General features: G+C 51.0%; 1 protein-coding gene across 1 annotated transcript in view; it reads left to right on the plus strand.

Annotated features, from left to right (window-relative positions):
- LOC139277448 (myosin light chain kinase family member 4-like) overlaps positions 1 to 25,918 on the plus strand; it is a 176,667-nt gene that overhangs the window by 1,935 nt on the left and 148,814 nt on the right. Inside the window, exon 2 of the mRNA XM_070895919.1 lies at positions 8,206 to 8,579. Coding sequence (XP_070752020.1) covers positions 8,206 to 8,579 — 374 coding nt within the window. The remainder of the gene's footprint in view (positions 1 to 8,205; positions 8,580 to 25,918) is intronic.

The raw sequence follows: 25,918 nt of genomic DNA on the forward strand, positions 1-25,918 counted from the left end.
CCCAGCACCGACCGATCCTGTGGGGGGTCCCAGCACCGACCGATCCTGTGGGAGGTCCCAGCACCGACCGATCCTGTGGGGGGTCCCAGCACTGATCCTGTGGGGGGTCCCAGCACCGATCCTGTGGGGGGTCCCAGCACCGACCGATCCTGTGGGAGGTCCCAGCACCGACCGATCCTGTGGGTGGTCCCAGCACCGATCGATCCGGTGGGGGGTCCCAGCACCGATCCTGTGGGGGGTCCCAGCGCCGACCGATCCTGTGGGGGGTCCCAGCACCGACCGATCCTGTGGGGGGTCCCAGCACCGACCGATCCTGTGGGGGGTCCCAGCACCGATCCTGTGGGGGGTCCCAGCACCGACCGATCCTGTGGGGGGTCCCAGCACCGACCGATCCTGTGGGGGGTCCCAGCACCGACCGATCCTGTGGGAGGTCCCAGCACCAACCGATCCTGTGGGAGGTCCCAGCACCGACCGATCCTGTGGGGGGTCCCAGCACCGATCCTGTGGGAGGTCCCAGCACCGACCGATCCTGTGAGAGGTCCCAGCACCGACCGATCCTGTGGGGGGTCCCAGCACCGACCGATCCTGTGGGAGGTCCCAGCACGGACCGATCCTGTGGGGGGTCCCAGCACGGACCGATCCTGTGGGGGGTCCCAGCACCGACCGATCCTGTGGGGGGTCCCAGCACCGACCGATCCTGTGGGGGGTCCCAGCACCGACCGATCCTGTGGGGGTCCCAGCACCGACCGATCCTGTGGGAGGTCCCAGCACGGACCGATCCTGTGGGGGGTCCCAGCACCGACCAATCCTGTGGGGGGTCCCAGCACCGATCCTGTGGGGGGTCCCAGCACAGACCGATCCTGTGGGGGGTCCCAGCACCGATCCTGTGGGGGGTCCCAGCACCGACCGATCCTGTGGGGGGTCCCAGCACCGATCCTGTGGGGAGTCCCAGCACCGACCGATCCTGTGGGGGGTCCCAGCACCGATCCTGTGGGGGGTCCCAGCACCGACCGATCCTGTGGGTGGTCCCAGCACTGATCGATCCTGTGGGGGGTCCCAGCACCGACCGATCCTGTGGCAGGTCACAGCACCGACTGATCCTGTGGGGGGTCCCAGCACCGACCGATCCTGTGGGGGGTCCCAGCACTGATCCTGTGGGGGGTCCGAGCACCGATCCTGTGGGGGGTCCCAGCACCGACCGATCCTGTATGGAGTCCCAGCACCGATCGATCCTGTGGGGGGTCCCAGCACCGACCGATCCTGTATGGAATCCCAGCACTGACCGATCCTGTGGGGGGTCCCAGCACCGATCGATCCTGTGGGAGGTCCCAACACCGACCGATCCTGTGGGAGGTCCCAGCACCGACCGATCCTGTGGGGGGTCCCAGCACCGACCAATCCTGTGGGGGGTCCCAGCACCGATCCTGTGGGGGGTCCCAGCACCGACCGATCCTGTGGGAGGTCCCAGCACCGACCGATCCTGTGGGTGGTCCCAGCACCGACCGATCCTGTGGGTGGTCCCAGCACCGACCGATCCTGTGGGGGGTCCCAGCACCGATCCTGTGGGTGGTCCCAGCACTGATCGATCCTGTGGGGGGTCCCAGCACTGATCCTGTGGGGGGTCCGAGCACCGATCCTGTGGGGGGTCCCAGCATCGACCGATCCTGTATGGAGTCCCAGCACCGATCGATCCTGTATGGAGTCCCAGCACCGATCGATCCTGTGGGGGGTCCCAGCACCGACCGATCCTGTGGGGGGTCCCAGCACCGATCGATCCTGTGGGGGGTCCCAGCACCGACCGATCCTGTATGGAGTCCCAGCACTGACCGATCCTGTGGGGGGTCCCAGCACCGATCGATCCTGTGGGAGGTCCCAACACCGACCGATCCTGTGGGAGGTCCCAGCACCGACCGATCCTGTGGGGGGTCCCAGCACCGACCAATCCTGTGGGGAGTCCCAGCACCGATCCTGTGGGGGGTCCCAGCACCGACCGATCCTGTGGGGAGTCCCAGCACCGATCCTGTGGGGGTCCCAGCACCGATCTGGAAAACATCGCTTCCCACCTTTTCCCAATCTGAGGAAGGACCTTTAACCCCGACTCTGTGTTTAGTGTTTTGCAGCCGGCTCACTATCCATTCTGCGACTTGTCCTCTCGCTCCACGTATTCTGACCTTAGTCAGGAGACTACACCAGACTTGACTATTCCAACGCTCTCCAGAATGGCCCGCCATCTTTCACTATATGTAACATTCAGCTCATTATAAACTTTGCTGCCCGTATCCTAACTCACTCTAAGTCACATCACCCTGCCCTTGCTGACCTACATTAACTCCCGGACTCCTAATACCTAAAGGTTAATTCTAAAACTTGCGTTGAATCACTTACTGGCCTTGCCTACTCTATCAGAGTGAGACAGTCAGACCCCATCCTAAAGCTGTAGCTTTCCGCAGGGTTTGATTAGCCTCAATAACTGAACCTTTGGTCCTGCCCGGAGGGTCCTTGGCCCCTGCAGCTATGTACACATTCTAGCAATGGCAGTATCACTCTGCCTTTTACCTCTTTAAATGGTCAGTTTCTCGGACTCTGGCCTCTTGTGCAACTCCTCCCTTCGCCACATAATTGGCAGCCATGCCGTCAGTTGCTTAGACCCCAGCTATAGAATCCCCTCCCCATGCCCTCCCATCTTTCCTCTCCCTCTCCTTCTCCCCCTCTCCCCTGTCTGGGCCCAGTTATCTGCCACCCTCCAATCCTGCTGGTCCTCAATCCTGCCTGGGATCAGGTATATAAAAACAGACAGTGAGAGCTTCTACAGGTATATAAGAAGGAAGAGAGTGGCTCAAGTAAACATTGGTCCCTTAGAGGATGAGACTGGGGAATTAATAATGGGAAACAGGGAAATGGCAGATACTTTGAACAAATATTTTGTTTCGGTCTTCACGACAGAAGACACTAAAAGCATCCCAATAATTGATAATCAAGGGGCTATAGGGAGGGAGGAACTTAAAACAATCACTATCACTAGATAAAAAGTACTAGGCAAACTAATGGGACCAAAGGTGGACAAGTCCCCTGAACCTGATGTCATACATCCTAGGGTCTTAAAAGAAGTGGCTGCAGAGATAGTGGATGCATTGGTTGTAATCTACCAAAATTCCATGGATTCTGGGGCGGTCTCAGCGGATTGGAAAACCGTAAATGTAACGCCCCAATCAAGAAAGGAGGGAGACAGAAAGCAGGGAACTATAGACCAGAGAGCCTAACATCTGTCATTGGGAAAATGCTGGAGTTCATCATTAGCAGGACATTTAGAAAATCATAATGCACTCAAGCAGATTCAGCATGGTTTTATGAAGCGGAAATCATGTTTGACAAATTTGCTGGAGTTCTTTGAGGATGTAACGAGCAGGATGGATAAGGGGGAACCAGTGGATGTGATGTATTTGGATTTCCAGAAAGCATTTGATAAAGTGCACAAGATAAAAGTTCACAGGGTTGGGGGTGCTATATTAGCGTGGATAGAGTATTGGCTAACTAACAGAAAAGAGAGTTGGGATAAATGGGTCATTTTCTGGTTGGCAAACAATAACTAGTGGGATGCCACAGGGATCAGTGCTGGGGCCACAACTATTGACAATCTACATTAATGACTTGGATCAGGGACCAAGTGTAATGTAGCCAAATTTGCTGATGATACAAAGATGGGTGGGAAAGAATCTGCAAAGGGATATAGGCAAGCGAAGTGAGTGGGCAAAAATTTGGGCAGATGGAGTATAATGTGGGAAAATGTGAGGTTATCCACTTTGGTAAGAAAAATAAAAAAACAAATGATTATTTAAATGGGGAGAGTTTACAAAATGCTGCAGTACAGACGGATCTGGGGGTCCTTGTACATGAAACACAAAACGTTAGTATGCAGGTACAGCAAGTGATCAGGAAGGTAAATGGAATATTGGCCTTTATTGCAAGGGGGATGGAATATAAAAGCAGGGAAGTCCTGCTACAACTGTACAGGGTATTGGTGAGACCACACCTGGGGTACTGCGTACAGTTTTGGTCTCCTTATTTAAGGAGGGATATACTTGCATTGGAGGCAGTTCAGAGCAGGTTCACGAGATTGATTCCTAAGATGAAGGGGTTGTCATATGAAGGAAGGTTGAGCAGATTGGGACTATACACATTGGAGTTTAGAAGAATGAGAAGTGATCTTATTGAAACTTATAAGATTCTGAGGGGGCTTGACGGGGTAGATGCAGCGAGCATGTTTCCCCTTGTGGGGGAATCTAGAACTAGGGGACATAGTCTCAGAATAAGGGGTTGCCCATTTAAAACTGAGTCCTGCGCTCATTCATGGCTCCCTCAGCAGATTGACGCAATATAAAAATCTGCATTGACTACAATCGGAGTCATATTACTGAAGGACATTAACCGGATTATGACTCCCTGTTTTCACTAAGTTTTTATTTCAATTGTAAATATAGCTTTACACATTAATCACAGAATCATAGAATGGTTACAGCACGGAAGGCCATTCGGCCCGTCGAGCCCATGCCGGCTCTCAGCCAGTCCCCCTCCCCCGCCCTTTCCCCGGAGCCCTGCAAATGGTTTACCTTCAGGCACTTATCCAACTCCCTTTTGAAAGCAGTGATTGATTCTGCCTCCACCACCCTGTCAGGCCGTGCATTCCAGATCCTAACCACTCGCTGCGTCATTTTTTTTCCCTCATGTCGCCTTTGGTTCTTCTGTCAATCGCCTTAAATCTGTGTCCTCTGGCTCTCGACCCTTCAGCCAATGGGAACAGTTTCTCTCTGTCCAGACCCCTCATGATTTTGAACACCTCGATCAAATCTCCTCTCAGCCTTCTCTGCTCCAAATTCCATATTTTACCTAATACCTTACAATTTCTTACTTGAGCATTTTATTTCCCCTTTCTAATGTTACATCCTGATGCCCATCCCCCCCTAACCCTCCCCAATCTAACATCCTGCCTCACAGTTCATGACTTGTATCTGTCATCCCCGGGGTCTGAAATAGATTGTTTCGAGCAAAAACACCAATTGTTATTTTTTTCCCAAATTCTAAGATCGGGAGATTGGATTTGGTGAACACACAGACTGTTCTGTTGGGTTAAGGGGCAGGTTTTTATAGTAAAGATTGAAAGTATAAAAGTTAAGAAAATATTAAGCTAATTTAAATCTTTCCTTCTTTACCACATGTGCTGCAATAGTACTGAACGCTTCGGCTGAAATATCATTTTGAAAGTAGGACTTTTATTCTGAACCTCCCTCCGACCTTGAATAATGGTACAGTCCTTCCCCAGTTTCCTCCCCTGAGTGATTCGTGTTTCTGACTGTGTTTTGTGTCTCAATTCCGCACGTCTATTGAGAAATGAAAGCGATTCAGTCAGTCAGAAAATGAACAACATTTAAAATGCTAAATTCCCCCGTCACTTGTTTTGCAATCCTCAGTCCCCAACCTTCTCTGAAAGTAGTGAAACTTGTGGAACAGTATGTGCTGTGGGCCTCCTGTATCCCATTGAAGTGAAAATCCTCCATCTGTGAGCTAGATGGTGAGACAGGACAAAAGCTGAGCCAGGCGGGTTCCAGTGGGGTTCAGTGAGCGGGGGTAAGGAATGGGCAACCTCATTCATTCTTTCTTCAGCCCATAGAGCTTCATCTGGAGAAGCACTCCCATCGCTGAGATCAGCAAACTCACCATAGCTAAACAAGAACTTGCATTTATATAGCACCTTTATGTAGTTAAAACATCCCGAGGCGCTTCACAGACAAAAGTTGGCATCAAGCCAACAGAAAGGAGGTAGTAGCACAAGGTGATGAAATGCTAGTCGCATGTTTCACGGAGGAGACGAGGCGGAGAAGTTAAGGGGGGCTCCAGAGCTTGGGACCTCAGTAGCTGAAGGAACGGGTGGGGTGAAGGAAGTGGGAGAAGTGAGGGAGGCCAGGATTGGAGGAGCACAGAGTTCACGGAGGGTTGTAGGTCTGGAGGAGGTTTCAGAGATTGGGAGGGGCGAGGCCATGGACTCGAGATTCAATCTGGCACCTCCTGGGTCTGTATGATTCATGTCACAGCAAGGCAGTGTGTTTAAACATCGTCATACATGGCTTCATGGGACATCAAACCAGAGATTCATGCTCAAATTCTGAATCTCATTTGCCAAGAGCCAATGTATAAACACAGAATGATAGAAGGAGGGCATTGGGCCCATCTGTGCTGTGCCGGCTCTGTGACAGAGCGATCCAATCAGTCCCACTCTCCCCACTCTTTCCCCATGGCCCGACGCATTTGTCCTTTTCAAGTGTTTATCCAATTCCCGTTTGAAAGTCACTATTGAATCTGCTTCCACCGCCCTTTCAGGCAGTGCGATCGCGATCACAACTCGCTGCGTAAACACATTCTCCTCGTCTCATCTCTAGCTCTTTTGCCAATTATCTTCAATCTGTGTCCTCTGGTTACTGACCCCTGAAAACAGTTTGTCCCCAGCTACTCTATCAAATCCGTTCATGAGTTTGGACACCTCTATAAAATCTCCCATGAACCTTCTCTCCTCCAAGCAGAACAACTCCAGTTTCTCTAATATCTCCACGTCACTGATACCACCGAGGAAATGTCCTCTGCACGCTCTCAAGGCCTTGACATCCTTCCCAAAGTGTGGTGCCCAGAATCTGCGGCCCCTACGAGTGCGTAGGAGGCGTGAATCCTTTGACAGATCCAACGCATCCCCGGGAAAGGGCCTCCGCGGCGGCGAGTTGGGCTATTTCCCCAACTTCTGCCCAGCGAATGCCCCGAAATTCTTACTCCTTGTGAGGCCTGCTTTTACCAGCATAAGAGTTAAAAAACCATGAAAATAAAATGATACATTAAATATGTTCACTTTTAGTCCCTTGAAAACATGTACATTTATTTTTCAAAAAATTAAATTTTTGTTTTAGATATTTAATTAAATGCCATTTTAATTAATTTTAAATAGGTGCTTTTTTATTTATTTGAATTGTGGTGTATTTTTGGGGTTATTCTCTACATATTTGTGGGATCTCCGTACATTGGGAATCACCATAAGTATGAAAGGGGATTCCTTTCTGTCATTGGCTGGGCCGGCCCATGTGATCCCAGGAGTGCTTGCGGACTACATGTGCCCCTGGGGTGCGCAAGCCTCTACACGCGGGTAGCCAGAGAAGCCCCGGACCGCGAGTCACCATACCCCCCGGATCACCAGGTACGTGGCATTTCCCCGCGGGAAGCCTCCGACCACAAAATCAGAGCCAGTTCTCTAGCAGGGCCACACAACGATTTATAATTTCCTCGCTATGCTTCTGTTTATAACGACAAGGAATCCCGCATGCTTTTGTAATGGCCTCCTCAACCTGTCCTGCCACCTTTAAAGATTTGTGTACACACACCCCCAGGTCTCGCTGTTCCTGCACCCCCTTTAACATGGAACCAATTTGTTTATATTGCCTCTCCTCACTCTGCCTTCTAAAATTAATCTCCACACTTATCTGCATTAAATTTAATCTACCATTTCAACAGTCTGTCTATATCCTCCTCACCGTTTCCAAGCCTTGTGGCATCTGCAAACTTTGAAATGATGCCCTGTATACCCAAGTCCAGGCCATTACTATATATCACAAAGAGCAGTGATCCTTATAGCAATCCCTGGGGATCACCAGTTTCCATCCATTCTGATAAACAACCGTTCACCACTACTCACTGCTTCCTGTCCCTCAGCCAATGTATCCACACTGCCACTGCCCTTTAATCCCACGGGCTTTCATTTTGCTGACAACTCTATAATGTGGCACTTTATCAAACGTCTTTTGAAAGTCGATACACACATCAACCCTCTCCATTACTTCAGCAAAGAACTCAATCAAGTTAGTCAAACGTGATTTGCCTTTAATAAATCCGTGCTAACTGACAGTCATTAACTCATGTTCTTCCAAGTGGCAATTCATTTTGTCCCGGATTACTGTCAAAATTTTCCCACCACTGACATTAGGCTGACAGGCGGGTGTGACATTTGCAAGCCTACAGTCCTCTGGCACCTCTCCCATATCTAACGGGGGTTGGAAGAGTGTGGCCAGAGTCTCCGCACTCTCTGCATGCTGCCTGATTCTTTGCTGCATTGTGATCCAGACATTTATCAGAGGCCTCCTTTGATATCTGATATACTTTGCTCTTCCATGACAGCTGTGGGGAGGTAGCAGCAGTGAGCTCAGCGGAGAATGAAAGCTTGACAGCAGCCACCACAGACAGACAGCTGGGGGAGAGGAGCCCATCCCCCGGGGAACACGAACTGCCTGCAGGGGCCTCAGAGCCAGGAACACTGTCGTCTTCACAGGGTGACACCATGCAGTGTTCCCACATCGGCTCCGAGCCTGCCCACACAGCCAAAGACGAACACAGAGACTCGGGGGGCAGATCACAAGCGGAGCAGTGCCAAGGAGAAAGCACAAACGTTGGGGAGTGTACGGAGAGCGGGAGCGGAGTGCCCGTCTTGGGATCGCCATCATCGTTCCAGGAGCAGGCCAGCGCTGGTGGAGGAAGCTATGTCAAAGTGATCGGTAAAGATCAGCATTGTTGATGGGGCTGAAATACAGGAACCTCGTGTGGTGATAGGGCGTAGGTCTCACACTGCTCATTGGGTTATCCAGTGACGCAGAATTCGGTCGTGTCTTTCACAATCTCAGGACGTCACATTGCGCTTTACAGACAACCAAGCACTGTTGGAGTGCAGTCACTGTTGTAATGGGCCAATTTGTGCACAGCAAGCTCCCACACACAGCAATGTGATAATGACCAAATAATCTGTTTTATCGTTACGTTGATTGAGGGATAAATATTGACCAGGACACTGGGGATAACTCCCCTGCTCTCTTCTTCAAAATAATGCCATGGGATCTTTTACATCCACCTGAGAGAGCAGACGGGGCCTCGGTTTAACGTCTCTTCTGAAAGACAGCACCTCTGACAGTGCAGCGCTCCCTCAGCACTGCACTGCGAGTGTCAGCCTGGATTTGGGGTTCAGGTCTCTGGAGTGGGACTTGAACCCACAACCTTCTGACTCAGAGGAAAGAGAGAGTGCTGCGCACTGAGCCACGGCAGACGCTGTGAGAAGCTGAGCTGTGATGACCAGGAGGTGTCTGAGGGTCAAATCCGGGGAAGGGACATTAGCTGATCTCAGCGAGGGGGAGAGTGGGGCAGGAAAGGGGCTACAATTATCATTGGTGCTCCTGGGCAAGAGAAGGCAAAGCTGGCCCCAGAGGAGTTCTGAGTACTGGACTGAAGAATTGAGGCCCACTTCCCAGGGTGCCTTCAAAATGGACACCGTCAGAAACAGAGGAGGAAATGGGTCAGGAGCACGGAGCAGCAACATTATCGCAGAGGCTGCCAGCTCTACAGCACACTTTGCAAATCCAGCGATGGTCCCTGGAAAGGTATCACAGCAACTTATGTGTCAGAAATGTGTATGTTGTAGTGAGCCGTGTTCACAAGCTGCAATTCTCTGTTTGTGAGTGATCTGGGTTTGTGGGACTGTACTGGTATATTCGTGTATTTATTTTCATTCACAGGATGTGGGTGTTGCTGGCAAGGCCGGCATTTATTGCCCCTTGAGAATGTGGTGGTGAGCCATCGCCTTGAACCGCTGCAGTCCGTGTGGTGAGGGTACTCCCACAGTTAGGGAGGGAGTTCCAGGATTGTGACCCAGCGACGATGAAGGAATGGCCGATATATTTCCAAGTCATGATGGTGTGTGACTGGGAGGGGAATGTGGAGGTGGTGGTGTTCCCATTGACCTGCTGCCCTGGTCCTTCGAGGCGGTAGAGGTCGGGGGTTTGGGAGATGCTGCCGAAGAAGCCTTAACTCCATTTGCACAACTTGGTTCCGTAATACTCAATATCCTTGTTAAACAATACTCCTGTTTAAAACCATGAAGGGTTTAGATCGAGTAAATATGGAGATACTGTTTCCAACAGCTGAAGGGTGGGTAACCAGAGGGCACAGATTTAAGGGGATTGGCAAATGAGCCAGAGGCGGCAGGAGGTAAAACCTTCTACACAACGAGTGGTTAGGGTCTGGAATTCACGGTCTGATAGGCTGCTGGATATAGAGCCAATAGCAGCCTTCACAAGGGAATTGGATAAATACCTGAAGGAGACGGATTGGATGGATATGGGGAAAGAGCGGGGGATAGGACTGACAGGATTGCTCCTCGAGAGAGCCGATGCAGACTCGATGGGCCGAATGGCCTCCTGTGCTGTACTGGTCTTTGATTCGAACAAAAATCTATCGATCTCAGTTTAGAAATTTTTGATTGACCCCCAGTCCCAACAACCTTTTTGGGGAGGGAGTCCCAGCACACTACTGTGTGTGAAGAAATGCTTGCTGACATCACAATAACAACAACAACTTGTATTTATATAGCGAAATGTCCCAAGGTACTTCACAGGAGAATTATGCAATAAAATTTTGACACCGAGCCGCATAAGTATAAATTAGCGCAGGTGACCAAAAGCTTGGTCAAAGAGGAAGGTTTTAAGGAGCGTCTTAAAGGAAGACAGAGAGGTAGAGAGGCAGAGAGGTTTAGGGAGGGAGTTCCAGAGCTTGGGGCCCAGGCAGCTGAAGGCACGGCCACCAGTGGTGGAGCGATTATAATCAGGGATGCTCAGGAATTAGAGGAGTGCAGGTATCTCGGGGGGTTATGGGGCCGGAGGAGATTAGAGATAGGGAGGGGCGAGGCCATGGAGGGATTTGAAAATAAGGATGAGAATTTTGAAATCAAGGTTTTGCTTAACCAGGAACCAATGTAGGTCAGCGAGCACAGGGGGTAATGGGTGAGCGGGACTCGGTGCGAGTTAGGACACGGGGCAGCGAGCACAGGGGGGTAATGGGTGAGCGGGACTCGGTGCGAGTTAGGACACGGGGCAGTGAGCACAGGGGGTGATGGGTGAGCGGGACTCGGTGCGAGTTAGGACGGGGTGATGGGTGAGCGGGACTCACTGCGAGTTAGGACACAGGCAGCGAGCACAGGGGGAGATGGGTGAGCGGGACTCGGTGTGAGTTAGGACACAGGCAGCGAGCACAGGGGGTGATGGGTGAGCGGGACGGTGTGAGTTAGGACACCCCTGAATGGCCTGGATCTAATTTTAAGATTAAGCCCCCTTGTTCTGGACTTCCCCTCCAGAGGAAATAATTTCTCTTGATCTACTCTAGCGAATCGTTTAATCATCTTAAACACCTTTATTAGATCACCTCTCGATATTCTATATTTGAGGGAATACAAAGCTAGTCTACAGCCTGTCCTCATAATTTCACCCTTTTAGCCCCGGTACCATTCTGTGAATCAGCATGCCTCCCCCTCCGAGGTCCATCCATCCTCCCTGAGTGGCGGGGCCCAGAACTCAATGTGGGTCTGACTAGGGCTCTGTGCCTCCCCTCTGTATCCGGCCCCTGTTATTAAATGTTGTGAAAAGGTCAGTCCCCCGTACAGATCCCTGGGGACACCACTCGTCACATCCCCCAATTGGACCACATACCCATTATCCTTACTCTCTGTCTCCTACCTCCTAACCAACTCCCGAAGCTTGTCAAAAAGTTACCGAAAATTCCATGAGCTCTAATTTTTGTTAACAGTGGAACCTTATCGAATGCTTTCTGAATATCCATAAAATAATATCCAGAGACACTCCCATGTATAATATCAAATAAAAATAGGGAATGCTGTAAATACTCTGGGTCAGGCAGCAGCTGTAGAGAGCGAAACAGGGTTAACGTTTCAGGTCGATGACCCTTCATCATTGACCTGAAAGGCAGCACTCTCACCTCGGAGTCAAAAGGTTGTGGATTTGAGTTTCACTCTAGAAATTTGACCCATAATTTAGTCTGACACCCCAGGGTACAAATAGATACAAATGGGTATGATCTGATAGCCATTACAGAGACATGGTCGCAAGGTGACCAGGACTGGGAATGAAATATTCAGGGTTTTTGACAATTTGGAAGGACAGACAGAAATGAAAAAGAAATGGGGTAACACTGTTAATAAAGGATGAGATCAGTGCGTTAGTGAGAAACGATATTGGCTCAGAAGATCAAGATGTTGAATCAGTTTGGGTGGAGATAAGGAATAATAAAGGGAAAAAAAATCACTGGTGGGCATAGTCTATAGGCCCCCAACAGTAGCTACACTGTTGGACAGAGTATAAATCAAGAAATAATGGAGGCTTGTAACAAAGGAATGCAATAATCATGGGAGATTTTATAGATTTTATCAACCTTCATATTGATTGGACACAACAAATTGGCCAGGGTAGCCTTGAGGAGGAGTTCATAGCGTGTATCCGGGATAGTTCCCTTGAACAGTATGTTGAGGAACCAACCAGGGAGCAGGCTATCTTAGATTTGGTACAGTGTAATGAGACAGGATTAATAAACGGTCTCCTAGTAAAGGATCCTCTAGGAATAAGTGACCATAACATGGTTGAATTTCAAATTCAGTTGGAGGGTGAGAAAGTTGGATCTCTAACCAGCGTACTAAGCTTAAATAAAGGTGACTACAAAGGTATGAAGGCAGTGTTGACTAAAGTGGACTGGGAAAATAGATTAAAGTGTCTGATGGTTGATGAGCAGTGGCAGACAATTAATGAGTTATTTCATAACTCGCAATAAAAATATATCCCAATGAGAAGGAAAGACTGTCAGAGAAGGGACAATCATCCATGGCTAACTAAGGAAATAAGGGATGGTATCAAATTGAAAACAAGGGCATACAATGTGGCCAGGACTAGTGAGAGGCCAGAGGATTGGGAAACTTTTAAAAGCCAGCAAAGAACGATTAAAAAACTGATAGAGAGGGAAGATGATTATGAAAGTAAACTAGCACGAAATATAAAAACAGACAGGTACATAAAAAGGAAGAGAGTGGCGAAAGTAAATGTTGGTTCCCTGGAGGATGAGAGTGGGGAATTAATAATGGAGAACAGGGAAATGGCAGAGATGTTAAACAAATATTTTATATTGGTCTTCATGGTAGAAGACACTAAAAACATCCCAATAGTGGATAATCAAGGGGCTATAGGGATATCACTAATGAAGTAGTACTAGGTAAAATAATGGGACCAAAGGCAGACAAGTCCCCTGGACCTGATGCCTTATATCCTAGGGTCTTAAAAGGTCAATGCAGAGATAGTGGATGCATTGGTTGTAATCTACCAAAATTCCCTGGATTCTAGGGAGGTCCCAGCAGATTGGAAAACTGCAAATGTAACGCCCCTATTTAAAAAAGGAGGCAGACAAATAGTAGGAAACTATAGACCAGTTAGCCTAACATCTGTGGTTGGGAAAATGCTGGAGTCCATTATTAAGGAAGCATAATTCAATCAAGCAGAGTCAACATGGTTTTATGAAAGGAAAATCATGTTTGACAAATTTGCTGGAGTTCTTTGAGGATGTAATGAACAGGGTGGATAAGGGGGAACCAGTGGATGTGGTGTATTTTGATTTCCAGAAGACATTCAATAAGGTACCACATAAAAGGTTACTACACAAGATAAAAGTTCACAGGGTTTGGGGTAATATATTAGCGTTGATAGAGGATTGGCTAATTAACAGAAAACAGAGAGTTGGGATAAGTGGGTCATTTTCCGGTTGGTAAACAGTAACTAATGGGGTGCCGCAGGGATCGTTGCTGGGGCCTCAAATCTATATCAATGACTTGGATGAAGGGACTGAGTGTAATGTGGTCAAGTTTGCTGATGATATAAAGATGGTTGGGAAAGCAATGTGTGAGGAGGACACAAAAAATCTGCAAATGGATATAGACAGGCTAAGTGAGTGGGCAAAATTTGACAGATGGAGTACAATATGGGAAAATGTGAGGTTATCCACATTGGCAGAAAAAATAGAAAAGCAAATTATAATTTAAATGGAGAAAAATTGCAAAGTGCCGCAGTACAGAGAGACCTGGGGGTCCTTGTGCATGAAACACAAAAAGTTAGTATGCAGGTACAGCAAGTAATCAGGAAGGCAAATGGAATGTTGGCTTTTATTGCAAGGGGGATAGAGTATAAAAGCAGAGAAGTCTTGCTACAACCGTACAGGGTATTGGTAAGGCCACACCTGGAGTACTGCGTACAGTTTTAGTCTCCGTATTTAAGGAAGGATATACTTGCATTGGAGGCTGTTCAGAGAAGGTTCACTAGGTTGATTCCGGAGATGAGGTGGTTGACTTATGAAGAAAGGTTGAGTAGGTTGGGCCTATACACATTGGAGTTTAGAAGAATGAGAGGTGATCTTATTGAAACATGCAAGATAATGAGGGGGCTCGACAAGGTAGATGCAGAGAGGATGTTCCCCCTCATGGGGGAATCTAGAACTAGGGGGCATAATCTCAGAATAAGGGGCCACCCATTTAAAACTGAGATGAGGAGGAATTTCTTCTCTGAGGGTTGGAATTCTCTGCCCCAGAGAGCTGTGGAGGCTGGGTCATTGAATATATTTAAGGCGGAGATAAACAGATTTTTGAGCGATAAGGGAGTGAAGGGTTATGGGGAGCGGGCAGGGAAGTGGAGCTGAGTCCATGATCAGATCAGCCATGATCTTATTGAATGGCGGAGCAGGCTCGAGGGGCTGTATGGGCTACTCCTGCTCCTATTTCTTATATTCTTATGTTCTGGCCAATATTTAGCCCTCAACCAACATCAACTAAAAAACCTGTTGTCTGGTCATTGCTCTCATTGCTGTTTGTGGGACCTTGCTGTACATATATTTGGATGTCACCTTTGCCTATAGTGACTGTGAGCAGCTTTGGAAATGTATAAGCCTAATGGAATGTCAATACATTGAGGTGACAGGTGCTGAAGAAATGCAAGCTCATTCGTCCTTTAGCTTTGCCCTTATTATGGGGAACAGATTGACGTAGCTAACGATTGGTTGTACTTCGTGGAATCTTACAGCACAGGAGACCATTCGGCCCATCCTGGCTGTGCCGGCTCTGTGACAGCTGTCCAATTAGTCCCCCTCTCCCGCTCTGTCCCAGAAGCCCTGCAATTGGATTTATTTGACTGTGTGATTGGCTCAAGCACAGGCCACTGTTTATATTTTAACGCAGTTACCAGCTCCAGACACCATTTGCCGCTCTGCCTGCCAGATTATCAGCAGTTCCCCATACCCTGGGTGGTGGGAGATGGGAGGCAGCCCTGGTACTAACACATTAATGCCATCCTCAGGCACAGGTTAGGTGTGCAGGTCTGCCATTCATTCTCACTTAAGGCTCAAAATTCACAAGTGACTGCAAAGTTTCCAATATTCGATGTCCTCACTGCAGCAGGTGCTGAATAAACTTTTTCTGCAGTAAGTCATTTTCCACCCTCCATTTAAGATGCTGCTACAGCCCTGTCATAGCTGTCAGCCCCCGGCCCCGTTCCCCCCCGCCCCATTCCCCCACCCCTACCCCGTCCTCCGTCCCCATTCCCCCGCCAACGTTCCCCCACTCCCACTCCGTCCTCCGTCCCCTGTTATCCCGCCCCCGTTCCCCGTTCCCCCGCCCCCGTTCCCCCAACCCCCACTCCGTCCTCCGTCCCCTGTTCCCCCACCCCCGTTCACCCAACCCCCACTCCGTCCTTCATCCCCCGTTCCCCCGCCCCCGTTCCCCCGCTCCCGTTCCCCCACCTCCGTTTCCCCCGCCCCCGTTCCCCCAACCCCCACTCCGTCCTCCGTCCCCTGTTCCCCCACCCCCGTTCACCCAACCCCCACTCCGTCCTTCATCCCCCGTTCCCCCACCTCCGTTTCCCCCGCCCCGTTCCGCCACCCCCGTTCCGCCACCCCCGTTCCGCCACCCCCGTTCCCCCGCCGCGTTCCCCCGCCCCCGTTCCCCCGCCCCCGTTCCCCCGCCCCCGTTCCCCCGCCCCCGTTCCCCCGCCCTAGTTCCCCCGCCCTAGTTCCCCCGCCCCCGTTCCCCCGCCCCCGTTCCCCCGCCCCCGTTCCCCCGCCCCCGTTCCCCCGCCCCAGTTCCCCCGCCCCAGTTCACCCGCCCCCGTTCCCCCGCCCCCGTTCCCCCGCCCCCGTTCCCCCGCCCCCGTTCCCCCGCCCCGTTCCCCCGCCCCCGTTCCCCCGCCACGTTCCCCCACCCCCGTTACCCCGACCCCCACCTGTCACCCGTCCCCCCCCGTCACCCGTCCCCCACCCCTGTTCCACCCACCCCCACCCCGTCACCCGTCCCCTCCCACCCCGCCGTCCGCAGTTTCCTGCCCACTGATTAGTGAGCTGTCTATAGGGAGCAGGTTTCACTCTGGCAGCTCATCAGATTCCTGTAAGGCACAAGTCAGGAATGTGATGGAATACTCTCCACTTGCCTGGATGGTGCAGCTCCAACAACACTCGAGAAGCTCGACACCATCCAGGATAAAGCAGCCCGCTTGATCGACACCTCACCCACCACCTTCAACATTCACTCCCTCCACCACCGGCGCACCGTGGCTGCAGTGTGTACCATCTACAAGATGCACTGCAGCAACTCACCAAGGCTTCTTCGGCAGCACCTCCCAAACCTGCAACCTCTAACGCCTAGAAGGACAAGGGCAGCAGGCGCATGGGAACACCATCACCTCCAAGTCATGCACATAAGAATATAAGAATTAAGAGCAGGAGTAGGCCATACGATTCCTCGAGACTATTCAATAAGACCATGGCTGATCTTTGACCTCAACTTCACTTTCCTGCCTGCTCCCCATATCCCTTGATTCCCCCAGAGTTCAAAAATCTATCTATCTCCGTCTTGAATATACTTAACGACTCAGCATCCACAGCTCTCTGGGTAGTTGGGAGAGGGGGGAGTGCGTCGGAGGCCCACCGGTGCAGCTGCAGCAGGGGGGCAAAAAAGAAGTAGAAAGAAATCGAAAGGGGTAAGTGATTGGCTGGTGATTGGTAAATAGCTTTTCTTTTTCTTTTCTTTATCAGTAAGTAACCTTTTAACATTGCTGTTGTCCAATTAGGTTAATCTAAGGGTTAAGTCATGGCAGGAGAGCTCGGACACGTGTTATGCTCCTCCTGTACCATGTGGGAAGTCAGGGACGCTTCCGATGTCCCTGACGACTATGTGTGCGGGAAGTGTATCCGCCTCCAGCTCCTGACGGACCGCATTGCGGCACTGGAGCTGCGGGTGGATTCACTCTGGAGCATCCACGATGCTGAGAATGACGTGAATAGCACGTTTAGTAAGTTGGTCTTACCGCAGGTAAAGGGTACACAGCCAGATAGGGGATGGGTGACCAACAGGAAGAGCAGTGGAAGGAAGGTAGTGCAGAGGTCCCCTGCGGTCATCCCCCTGCAAAACAGATACACCGCTTTGATTACTGCTGAGGGGGATGACTCATCAAGGGAGAGCAGCAGCAACCAAGTTCATGGCACCGTGGATGGCTCTGCTGCACAGGAGGGCAGGAAAAAGAGTGGGAGAGCTATAGTGATAGGGGATTCAATTGTAAGGGGAATAGATAGGCATTTCTGCGGCCGCAACCGAGACTCCAGGATGGTATGTTGCCTCCCTGGTGCAAGGGTCAAGGATGTCTTGGAGCGGGTGCAGGATATTCTGAAAAGGGAGGGTGAACAGCCAGTTGTTGTGGTGCATATAGGTACCAATGATATAGGTAAAAAACAGAATGAGGTCCTACGAGATGAATTTAGGGAGCTAGGAGTTAAATTAAAAAGTAGGACCTCAAAAGTAGTAATCTCAGGATTGCTACCAGTGCCACGTGCTAGTCAGAGTAGGAATCGCATGATAGCTCAGATGAATACGTGGCTTGAGCAGTGGTGCAGTAGGGAGTGATTCAAATTCCTGGGACATTGGAACCGGTTCTGGGGGAGGTGGGACCAGTACAAACCGGACGGTCTGCACCTGGGCAGGACCAGAACCAATGTCCAAGGGGGACTGTTTGCTAGTGCTGTTGGGGAGGAGTTAAACTAATATGGCAGGGGGATGGGAACCTATGCAGGGAGACAGAGGGAAACAAAATGGAGTCAGAAGCAAAAGATAGAAAGGAGAATAGCAAAAGCGGAGGGCAGAGAAACCTATTGTGTTCCTAACACAGATGAGGCTGCACACAGGGAGGTTAAAGTAACAGTGACCTCAGTCTTTAATAAGTCACTCCAGAGTGAGGAACAGGCCTTAGGGGCCGGCTTATATACAGTGCTCCCAAGGGATGCTGGGATCCCTTGGGACTTCAGGAGATGAGCTCCCTGGTGGCGGAACGTGGGAGTGCATCTTTACAGATACACAACAAAACCCAAGGCAAAAAACAAAAAGGGCCACATTATAGCAAAATTCTAAAGGGGCAAAGCGTGTTGAAAAGACAAGCCTGAAGGCTCTGTGCCTCAATGCGAGGAGTATTCGGAATAAGGTGGATGAATTAACTGCGCAGATAGCAGTTAACTGATACGTTGTGATTGGCATCACGGAGACATGGCTCCAGGGGGACCAAGGCTGGGAACTCAACATCCAAGGGTATTCAGCATTTAGGAAGGATAGACAGAAAGGAAAAGGAGGTGGGGTGGTGTTGCTGGTTAAAGATGAAATCAATGCAATTGTAAGGAAGTACATTAGCTTGGATGATGTGGAATTGGTATGGGTGAAGCTATGGAATACCAAATTGCAGAAAACGCTAGTGGGAGTTGTGTACAGGCCAGCAAATAGTAGTAGTGAGGTTGGGGACAGCATCAAACAAGAAATAAAGGAGGTATGCAATAAAGGTACAGCAGTAATCATGGGCGACTTTAATCTACATATTGATTGGCCTAACCTAACTGGTAGCAATGCGGTGAAGGAGGATTTCCTGGAGTGTATTGGGATGGTTTTCTGGACCAATATGTCGAGGAACCAACCAGAGAGTTGGCCATCCTAGACTGGATGATGTGTAATGAGAAGGGACTAATTAGCAGTCTTGTTGTGCGAGGCCCCTTGGGGAAGAGTGACCATAATATGGTAGAATTCCTTATTAAGATGGAGAGTGACAAAGTTAATTCGGAAACTAGGGTCCTGAACTTAAGGAGAGGTAACTTCGACGGTATGAGGGGTGAATTGGCTAGAATAGACTGGCAAATGATACTTAAAGAGTTGACGGTGGATAGGCAATGGCAAACATTTAAAGATCACATGGATGAACTTCAGCAATTGTGCATCCCTGTCTGGTGTAAAAATAAAATGGGGAAGGTGGCTCAACCGTGGCTAACAAGGGAAATTAAGGATAGTGTTAAAGCCAAGAAAGAGGCGTATAAATTCGCCAGAAAAAGCAACAAACGTGAGGACTGTGAGAAATTTAAAATTCAACAGAGGAGGACTAAGGGTTTAATTAAGAAGGGGAAAATAGAGTACGAGAGGAAGCTAGCAGGGAACATAAAAACTGACTGCAAAAGTTTTTATAAATATGTGAAGAGAAAAAGATTAGTAAAGACAAATGTAGGTCCCTGGCAGTCGGATTCAGGTGAATTTATAATGGGGAACAAAGAAATGGCTGACCAATTGAACCAATACTTCGATTCTGTCTTCACGAAGGAAGACACAAATAAACTTCCGAATGTACTAGGGGAGAGTGGGTCTAGTGAGAAGGAAAAACTGAAGGATATCCTTATTAGGCGGGAAATTGTGTTCGGGAAATTGATGGGATTGAAGGCCGATAAATCCCTGATAGTCTGCATCCCAGAGTACTTAAGGAAGTGGCCCTCGAAATAGTGGATGCATTGGTGATCATTTTCCAACAGTCTATCGACTCTGGATCAGTTCCTATGGACTGGAGGGTAGCTAAAGTAACACCACTTTTTAAAAAAGGAGGGAGAGAGAAAACGGGTAATTATAGACCGGTTAGCCTGACATCAGTAGTGGGGAAAATGTTAGAATCAATTATTAAGGATGAAATAGCAGCGCATTTGGAAAGCAGTGACAGGATCGGACCGAGACAACATGGATTTATGAAAGGGAAATCATGCTTGACGAATCTTCTGGAATTTTTTGAGGCTGTAACTAGCAGAGTGGACAAGGGAGAACCAGTGGATGTGGTGTATTTGGACTTTCAAAAGGCTTTTGACAAGGTCCTGCACAAGAGATTGGTGTGTAAAATCAAAGCACATGGTATTGGGGGTAATGTACTGATGTGGATAGAGAACTGATTGCAGAGAGTCGGGATAAACGGGTCCTTTTCAGAATGGCAGGCAGTGATTAGTGGAGTGCCGCAGGGCTCAGTGCTGGGATCCCAGCTCTTTACAATATACATTAACGATTTAAATGAAGGAATTGAGTGTAATGTCAGTTTGCGGTTGACACTAAACTGGGTGGCGGTGTGAGCTGTGAGGAGGATGCTAAGAGGCTGCAGGGTGACTTGGACAGGTTAGATGAGTGGGCAAATGCATGGCAAATGCAGTTTAATGTGGATAAATGTGAGGTTATCCATTTTCGGGGCAAAAGCACAAAGGCAGAATATTATCTGGATGGCGGCAGATTAAGAAAAGGGGAGGTGCAACAAGACCTGGGTGTCATGGTTCATCAGTCATTGAAAGTGGACATGCAGGTACAGCAGGTAGTAAAGAAGGCAAATGGTATTTTGGCCTTCATAGCTAGGGGATTTGAGTATAGGAGCAGGGTGGTCTTACTGCAGTTGTACAGGGCCTTAGTGAGGCCTCACCTGGAATATTGTGTTCAGTTTTGGTCTCCTAATTTGAGGAAGGACGTTCTTGCAATTGAGGGAGTGCAGCGAAGGTTCACCAGACTAGTTCCAGGGATGGCTGGACTGTCATTTGAGGAGAGACTGGATCAACTGGGCCTTTATTCACTGGAGTTTAGAAGTATGAGAGGGGATCTCATAGAAACGTATAAGATTCTGACGGGACTGGACAGGTTAGATGCGGGAAGAATGTTCCTGATGTTGGGGAAGTCTAGAACCAGGAGACTATGGACCCAAGTTTCTACACGCGCCTAGAACGGCGCAGTCTCGACCTGGACGCACGTTTTTCGTGCCACAAAGTGCGCCTAAAAAAATCCTCCGTATTCTCCACCTCCCTGTAGGTCCTCTGGCCCGCAGCGCAGCACGAGCTGTAGAGGGCGGAGCCAGGTCCCTGCGTTGAAAACAGTGCCGGGACCTCTGCACATGCGCGCTACAGTGGGCATGCAAGTGCAGTAGCTCCAGGCGCCCGAAACTGTGGGAGGGGCCCGAAGCACGCAGCCCCTAGCCCTGGCCGAATGGCCTCACTGGGGCTGCGTGAATAAGGCTCCTCCCACGGCCAGCTCCTGCTCTCCCACCCCCCCCCCCCGGACCAGACCCGACACCCGCTCCCCCCCCGCCCCCTGCCTCCGGACCGGACCCGACACACACTCCCCCCCCCCCCCCCCCCGCCTCCGGACCGGACCCGACACACACTCCCCCCCCCCCCCCCCCCGCCTCCGGACCAGACCCGACACACACTCCCCCCCCCCCCCCCCCCGCCTCCGGACCGGACCCGACACACACTCCCGCCCCCCCCCCCCCCCGCCTCCGGACCAGACCCGACACCCGCTCCCCCCCCCCCCCCCCCGCCTCCGGACCAGACCCGACACCCGCTCCCCCCCCCCCCCCCCCGCCTCCGGACCAGACCCGACACCCGCCCCCCCCCACCGCCCCCCGCCTCCGGACCGGACCCGACACACACTCCCCCCCCCCCCCCCCCCGCCTCCGGACCAGACCCGACACACACTCCCCCCCCCCCCCCCCCCCGCCTCCGGACCGGACCCGACACACACTCCCGCCCCCCCCCCCCCCCCGCCTCCGGACCAGACCCGACACCCGCTCCCCCCCCCCCCCCCCCGCCTCCGGACCAGACCCGACACCCGCTCCCCCCCCCCCCCCCCCGCCTCCGGACCAGACCCGACACCCGCCCCCCCCCACCGCCCCCCGCCTCCGGACCGGACCCGACACACACTCCCGCCCCCCCCCCCCCCCCGCCTCCGGACCAGACCCGACACCCGCCCCCCCCCCACCGCCCCCCGCCTCCGGACCGGACCCGACACACACTCCCGCCCCCCCCCCCGACTGGACCTGACCCGACCCGACTCCCGCTCCCACTCCCGCCCCCCGAATGGACCCGACCCGATTCCTGCTCCCGTTCCCCCTCCCCCCGACTGGACCCGACCCGATTCCCGCTCCCACTCCCGCCCCCCGAATGGACCCGACCCGACTCCCGCTCCCACTCCCGCCCCCCGAATGGACCCGACCCGATTCCCGCTCCCGTTCCCCCTCCCCCCGACTGGACCCGACCCGATTCCCGCTCCCCCCCCGACCCCCGCCCCAGACCCGACCCGACTCCCGCCCCCCGACGCGACCCCCCCGACTGGACCCGACCCGACCCGACTCCCGCTCCCGCTCCGCCCCCCCCCCCGACTGGACCCGACCCGACTCCCCCCACCCCGACCCGACCCCCCCCCTCAACTGGACCCGACATGACCCGACTCCCGCTCCCGCTCCCGCTCCCGCTCCGCCCCTCCCCGACTGGACCCGACCCGACCCGCGCTCCTGCTCCCGCTCCCCCCCCTCCCCACGAGTGGACCCGACCCGACTCCTGCTCTCCCCGCCCGATTGGACCCGACCCGACTCCCGCTCCCGCCCCTCCCCACTGGACCCGACCCAATTCCCGCTCGCGCTCCTCCCCCTCCCCCCGACTGGACGCGACCCGACCCGACTCCCGCTCCGCCCCCGCCCCCGGACTGGATCTGACCTGACCTCTCCCTCCCCGACCTGACCTCCCCCTCCCCGACCTGACCTCCCCCTCCCCGACCTGACCTCCCCTTCCCCGACCTGACCTCCCTCCCTCTCCCTCCCTCTCCCTCCCTCTCCCTCCCCCCGTCCCGAACCTCCCTCCCTCCCTCCCTGACCCGACCCAACGCCACCTACCTGTAAATCTGGTGCCGGGGACGGGCCCTGCCCGAAGTCTCAGGCCGGCCCGTTCAGCCTTCGGACCCGAAAGGCCTGCCTGAAGCACTTTCACACAGGTAGGAAGATGGTTTATTTAATCTTTTCTTTGCTTATAAATGTTTATTCAGGTTGGATTTATTTGTATAATATTTGTATAAGTATAAATAAGGATTTATTATAGAATTTAATGACTTCCCTTCCCCACCCCCCCACCTCGTTCTGGACGCCTAATTTGTAACCTGCGCCTGATTTTTTAATGTGTGGACAAGGTTTTTTCAGTTCTACAAAAATCTTCACTTGCTCCATTCTAAGTTAGTTTGGAGTACGTTTTCACTGTGGAAACTTTGAAATCAGGCGTCAGTGGCTGGACACGCCCCCTTTTGAAGAAAACATTCTGTTCCAAAGTGGAACTGTTCAACCTGACTAGAACTGCAGAAAAAAAAATGTGGAGAATTGCGATTTCTAAGATAGTCCGTTCTCCACCAGTTGCTCCTAAAAATCAGGCGCAAATCATGTGGAAACTTGGGCCCATTGTGTTAGGATAAGGGGTAGGCCATTTAGGACTGAGATGAGGAGAAACTTCTTCAATCAGAGAGTTGTTAACCTGTGGAATTCCCTGCCGCAGAGAGTTGTTGATGCCAGTTCATTGGATATATTCAAGAAGGAGTTAGATATGGCTTTTACGGCTAAAGGGATCAAGGGGTATGGAGAAAAAGCAGGAAAGGGGTACTGAGGGAATGATCAGCCATGATCATATTGAATGGCGGTACAGACTCGAAGGGCCGAATGTTCTACTTCTGCGCCTATTTTCTATGTTTCTAGAGAATTCCAAAGATTCTCGATTCGCCGATTGAAGATATTCCTCCTCATCTCAATACTAAATAGCCGACCCATTATTCTGAGAATCATAGAAGTTTACAGCAGGGAAGGAGGCCATGTCCGTGCCAACCAACAAGAGGCTATCCAGCCTAATCTCACTTTCCAGCTCTCGGTCCGTAGCCCTGTAGGTTGCAGCACTTCAGGTGCACCTCCAAGTACTTTTTAAATGTGATGAGGGTTTCTGCCTCTACCACCCTTTCAGGCAGTGAGTTCCAGACCCACACCACCCTCTGGGTGAAGAAATTTCCCCTCAAATCCCCTCTAAACCTCTTACCAATTACTTTAAATCTATGCTCCCTGGTTGTTGACCCCATTTGCAAAGGGAAATAGGCCCTTTCTATCCAGTATATCTAGGGCCCTCATAATTTTATACACCTCAGTGAGGTCTCCCCTCAGCCTCCCCTGTTCCAAGGAAAACAAACCCAGCCTATCCAATCTGTCCTCATAGCTAAGATTCTCCAGTCCTGGCAACATCCTCGTAAATCTCCTCTGTACCCTCTCCAGTAGAATCACGTCCTTCCTGTAATGCAGTGACCAGAACTGGACGCAGTACTCCAGCTGTGGCCCAACCAGTGTTTTATACAGTTCAAGCATAACTCCCCTGCTCTTATATTCTCTGCCTCGGCTAATAAAGGCAAGCATTCTGTATGCCTTCTTAACCATCTTACCTACCTGGCCTGCAACCTTCAGGGATCTGTGGACCTCACTCCAAGGTCCCTTTGTTCCTCTACACTTTTCAGTGTCCTACCATTTAATGTCTATTCCCTTTCCTTGTTAGCCCTCCCCAAATGCACTACCTCACACTTCTCCAGATTAAATTCCATTGGTCACTGTTCTGCCCACCTGACTAGTTGATTGATATCTTCCTGCAGTCCGCAGCTTTCCTCTTCATTATCAATCAAACAGCCTATTTTAGTATCATCTGCAAACTTCTTAATCATACCCCCACATTCAAGTCTAGATCATTGATGTATACCACAAAAAGCAAGGGACCCAGCACTGAGTCCTGCGGAACCCCACTGGAAACATACTTCCAGTCACAAAAACACCCATCAACCATTACCCTTTGCTTCCTGCCTCTGAGCCAATTTTGGGTCCAACTTGCCACTTTGCCCTGGATTCCATGGGCTTTTACTTTTGTGACCAGTCTGCCATGTGGGACCTTATCTAAAGCTTTGCTAAAATCTATATATACTACTGTTTGCCCTCATCGACCCTCCTGGTTACCTCCTCAAAAAATTCAGTCAAGTTAGTCAGACATGACCTACCCTTAACAAATCTGTGTTGACTGTCCGTGATTAATCGTGTTTTACTAAATGTAGATTTATCCTGTCCTTCAGGAATTTTTTCAATAAATTTCCCACCACCGAGGTTAGGCCGACTGGCCTGTAATTACTCATTCTATCCCTTTCTCACTTTTTAAACAAAGGTACCGCAGTCCTCCAGTCCTCTGGCACCACACCTGAAGCCAGAGAGGTTTGGAAAATGATGGTCAGAGCCTCTGCTATTTCCTCTTTTGCTTCGCTGAACATTTCATCTGGCCTGGGGACTTATCCACTTTCAAAGCTGCTATACCCCTTAATACCTCCTCTCTCACTATGTTTATTTCATCTTATAGTTCACACTCCTCCTCCTCGATAGCAGTGTCTGCATCACCCCTCTATTTTGTGAAAACGGACGCAAAGTATTCATTAAGACCCCGATCCACATCTTCCGCCTCCACACACAGATTACTCTAATAGTTTCTAATAGGCCCTACTCTTTCTTTATTTATCCTCTTGATCTTAATATATTTAGAAAACATCTTTGGGTTTTCCTTGATTTTACTTGCCAAGAATTTTTCATGCTCTCTCTTTACTTTCCTAATAACCCTTTTAATTTCACCCCTGCACTTTCTATACTTTAGAGTTTCTGCAGTATTTATAGCCCTCGGTATCTGTCAAATGCCTCCCTTTTTTTTTATCCTACCCTGTAAGTCCCAAGACATCCAGGGGGCTCTAAATTTGTTATTCCCACCCTTTTTCTTTAAAGGCACATGTTTGGCCTGAGCCCTCTGGATCTCCTCCTTGAATGCCTCCCACTGCTCTGACACTGATTTA

This window comes from Pristiophorus japonicus, chromosome 12 (assembly GCF_044704955.1).
Source record: "Pristiophorus japonicus isolate sPriJap1 chromosome 12, sPriJap1.hap1, whole genome shotgun sequence".
NCBI lineage: Eukaryota > Metazoa > Chordata > Chondrichthyes > Pristiophoridae > Pristiophorus > Pristiophorus japonicus.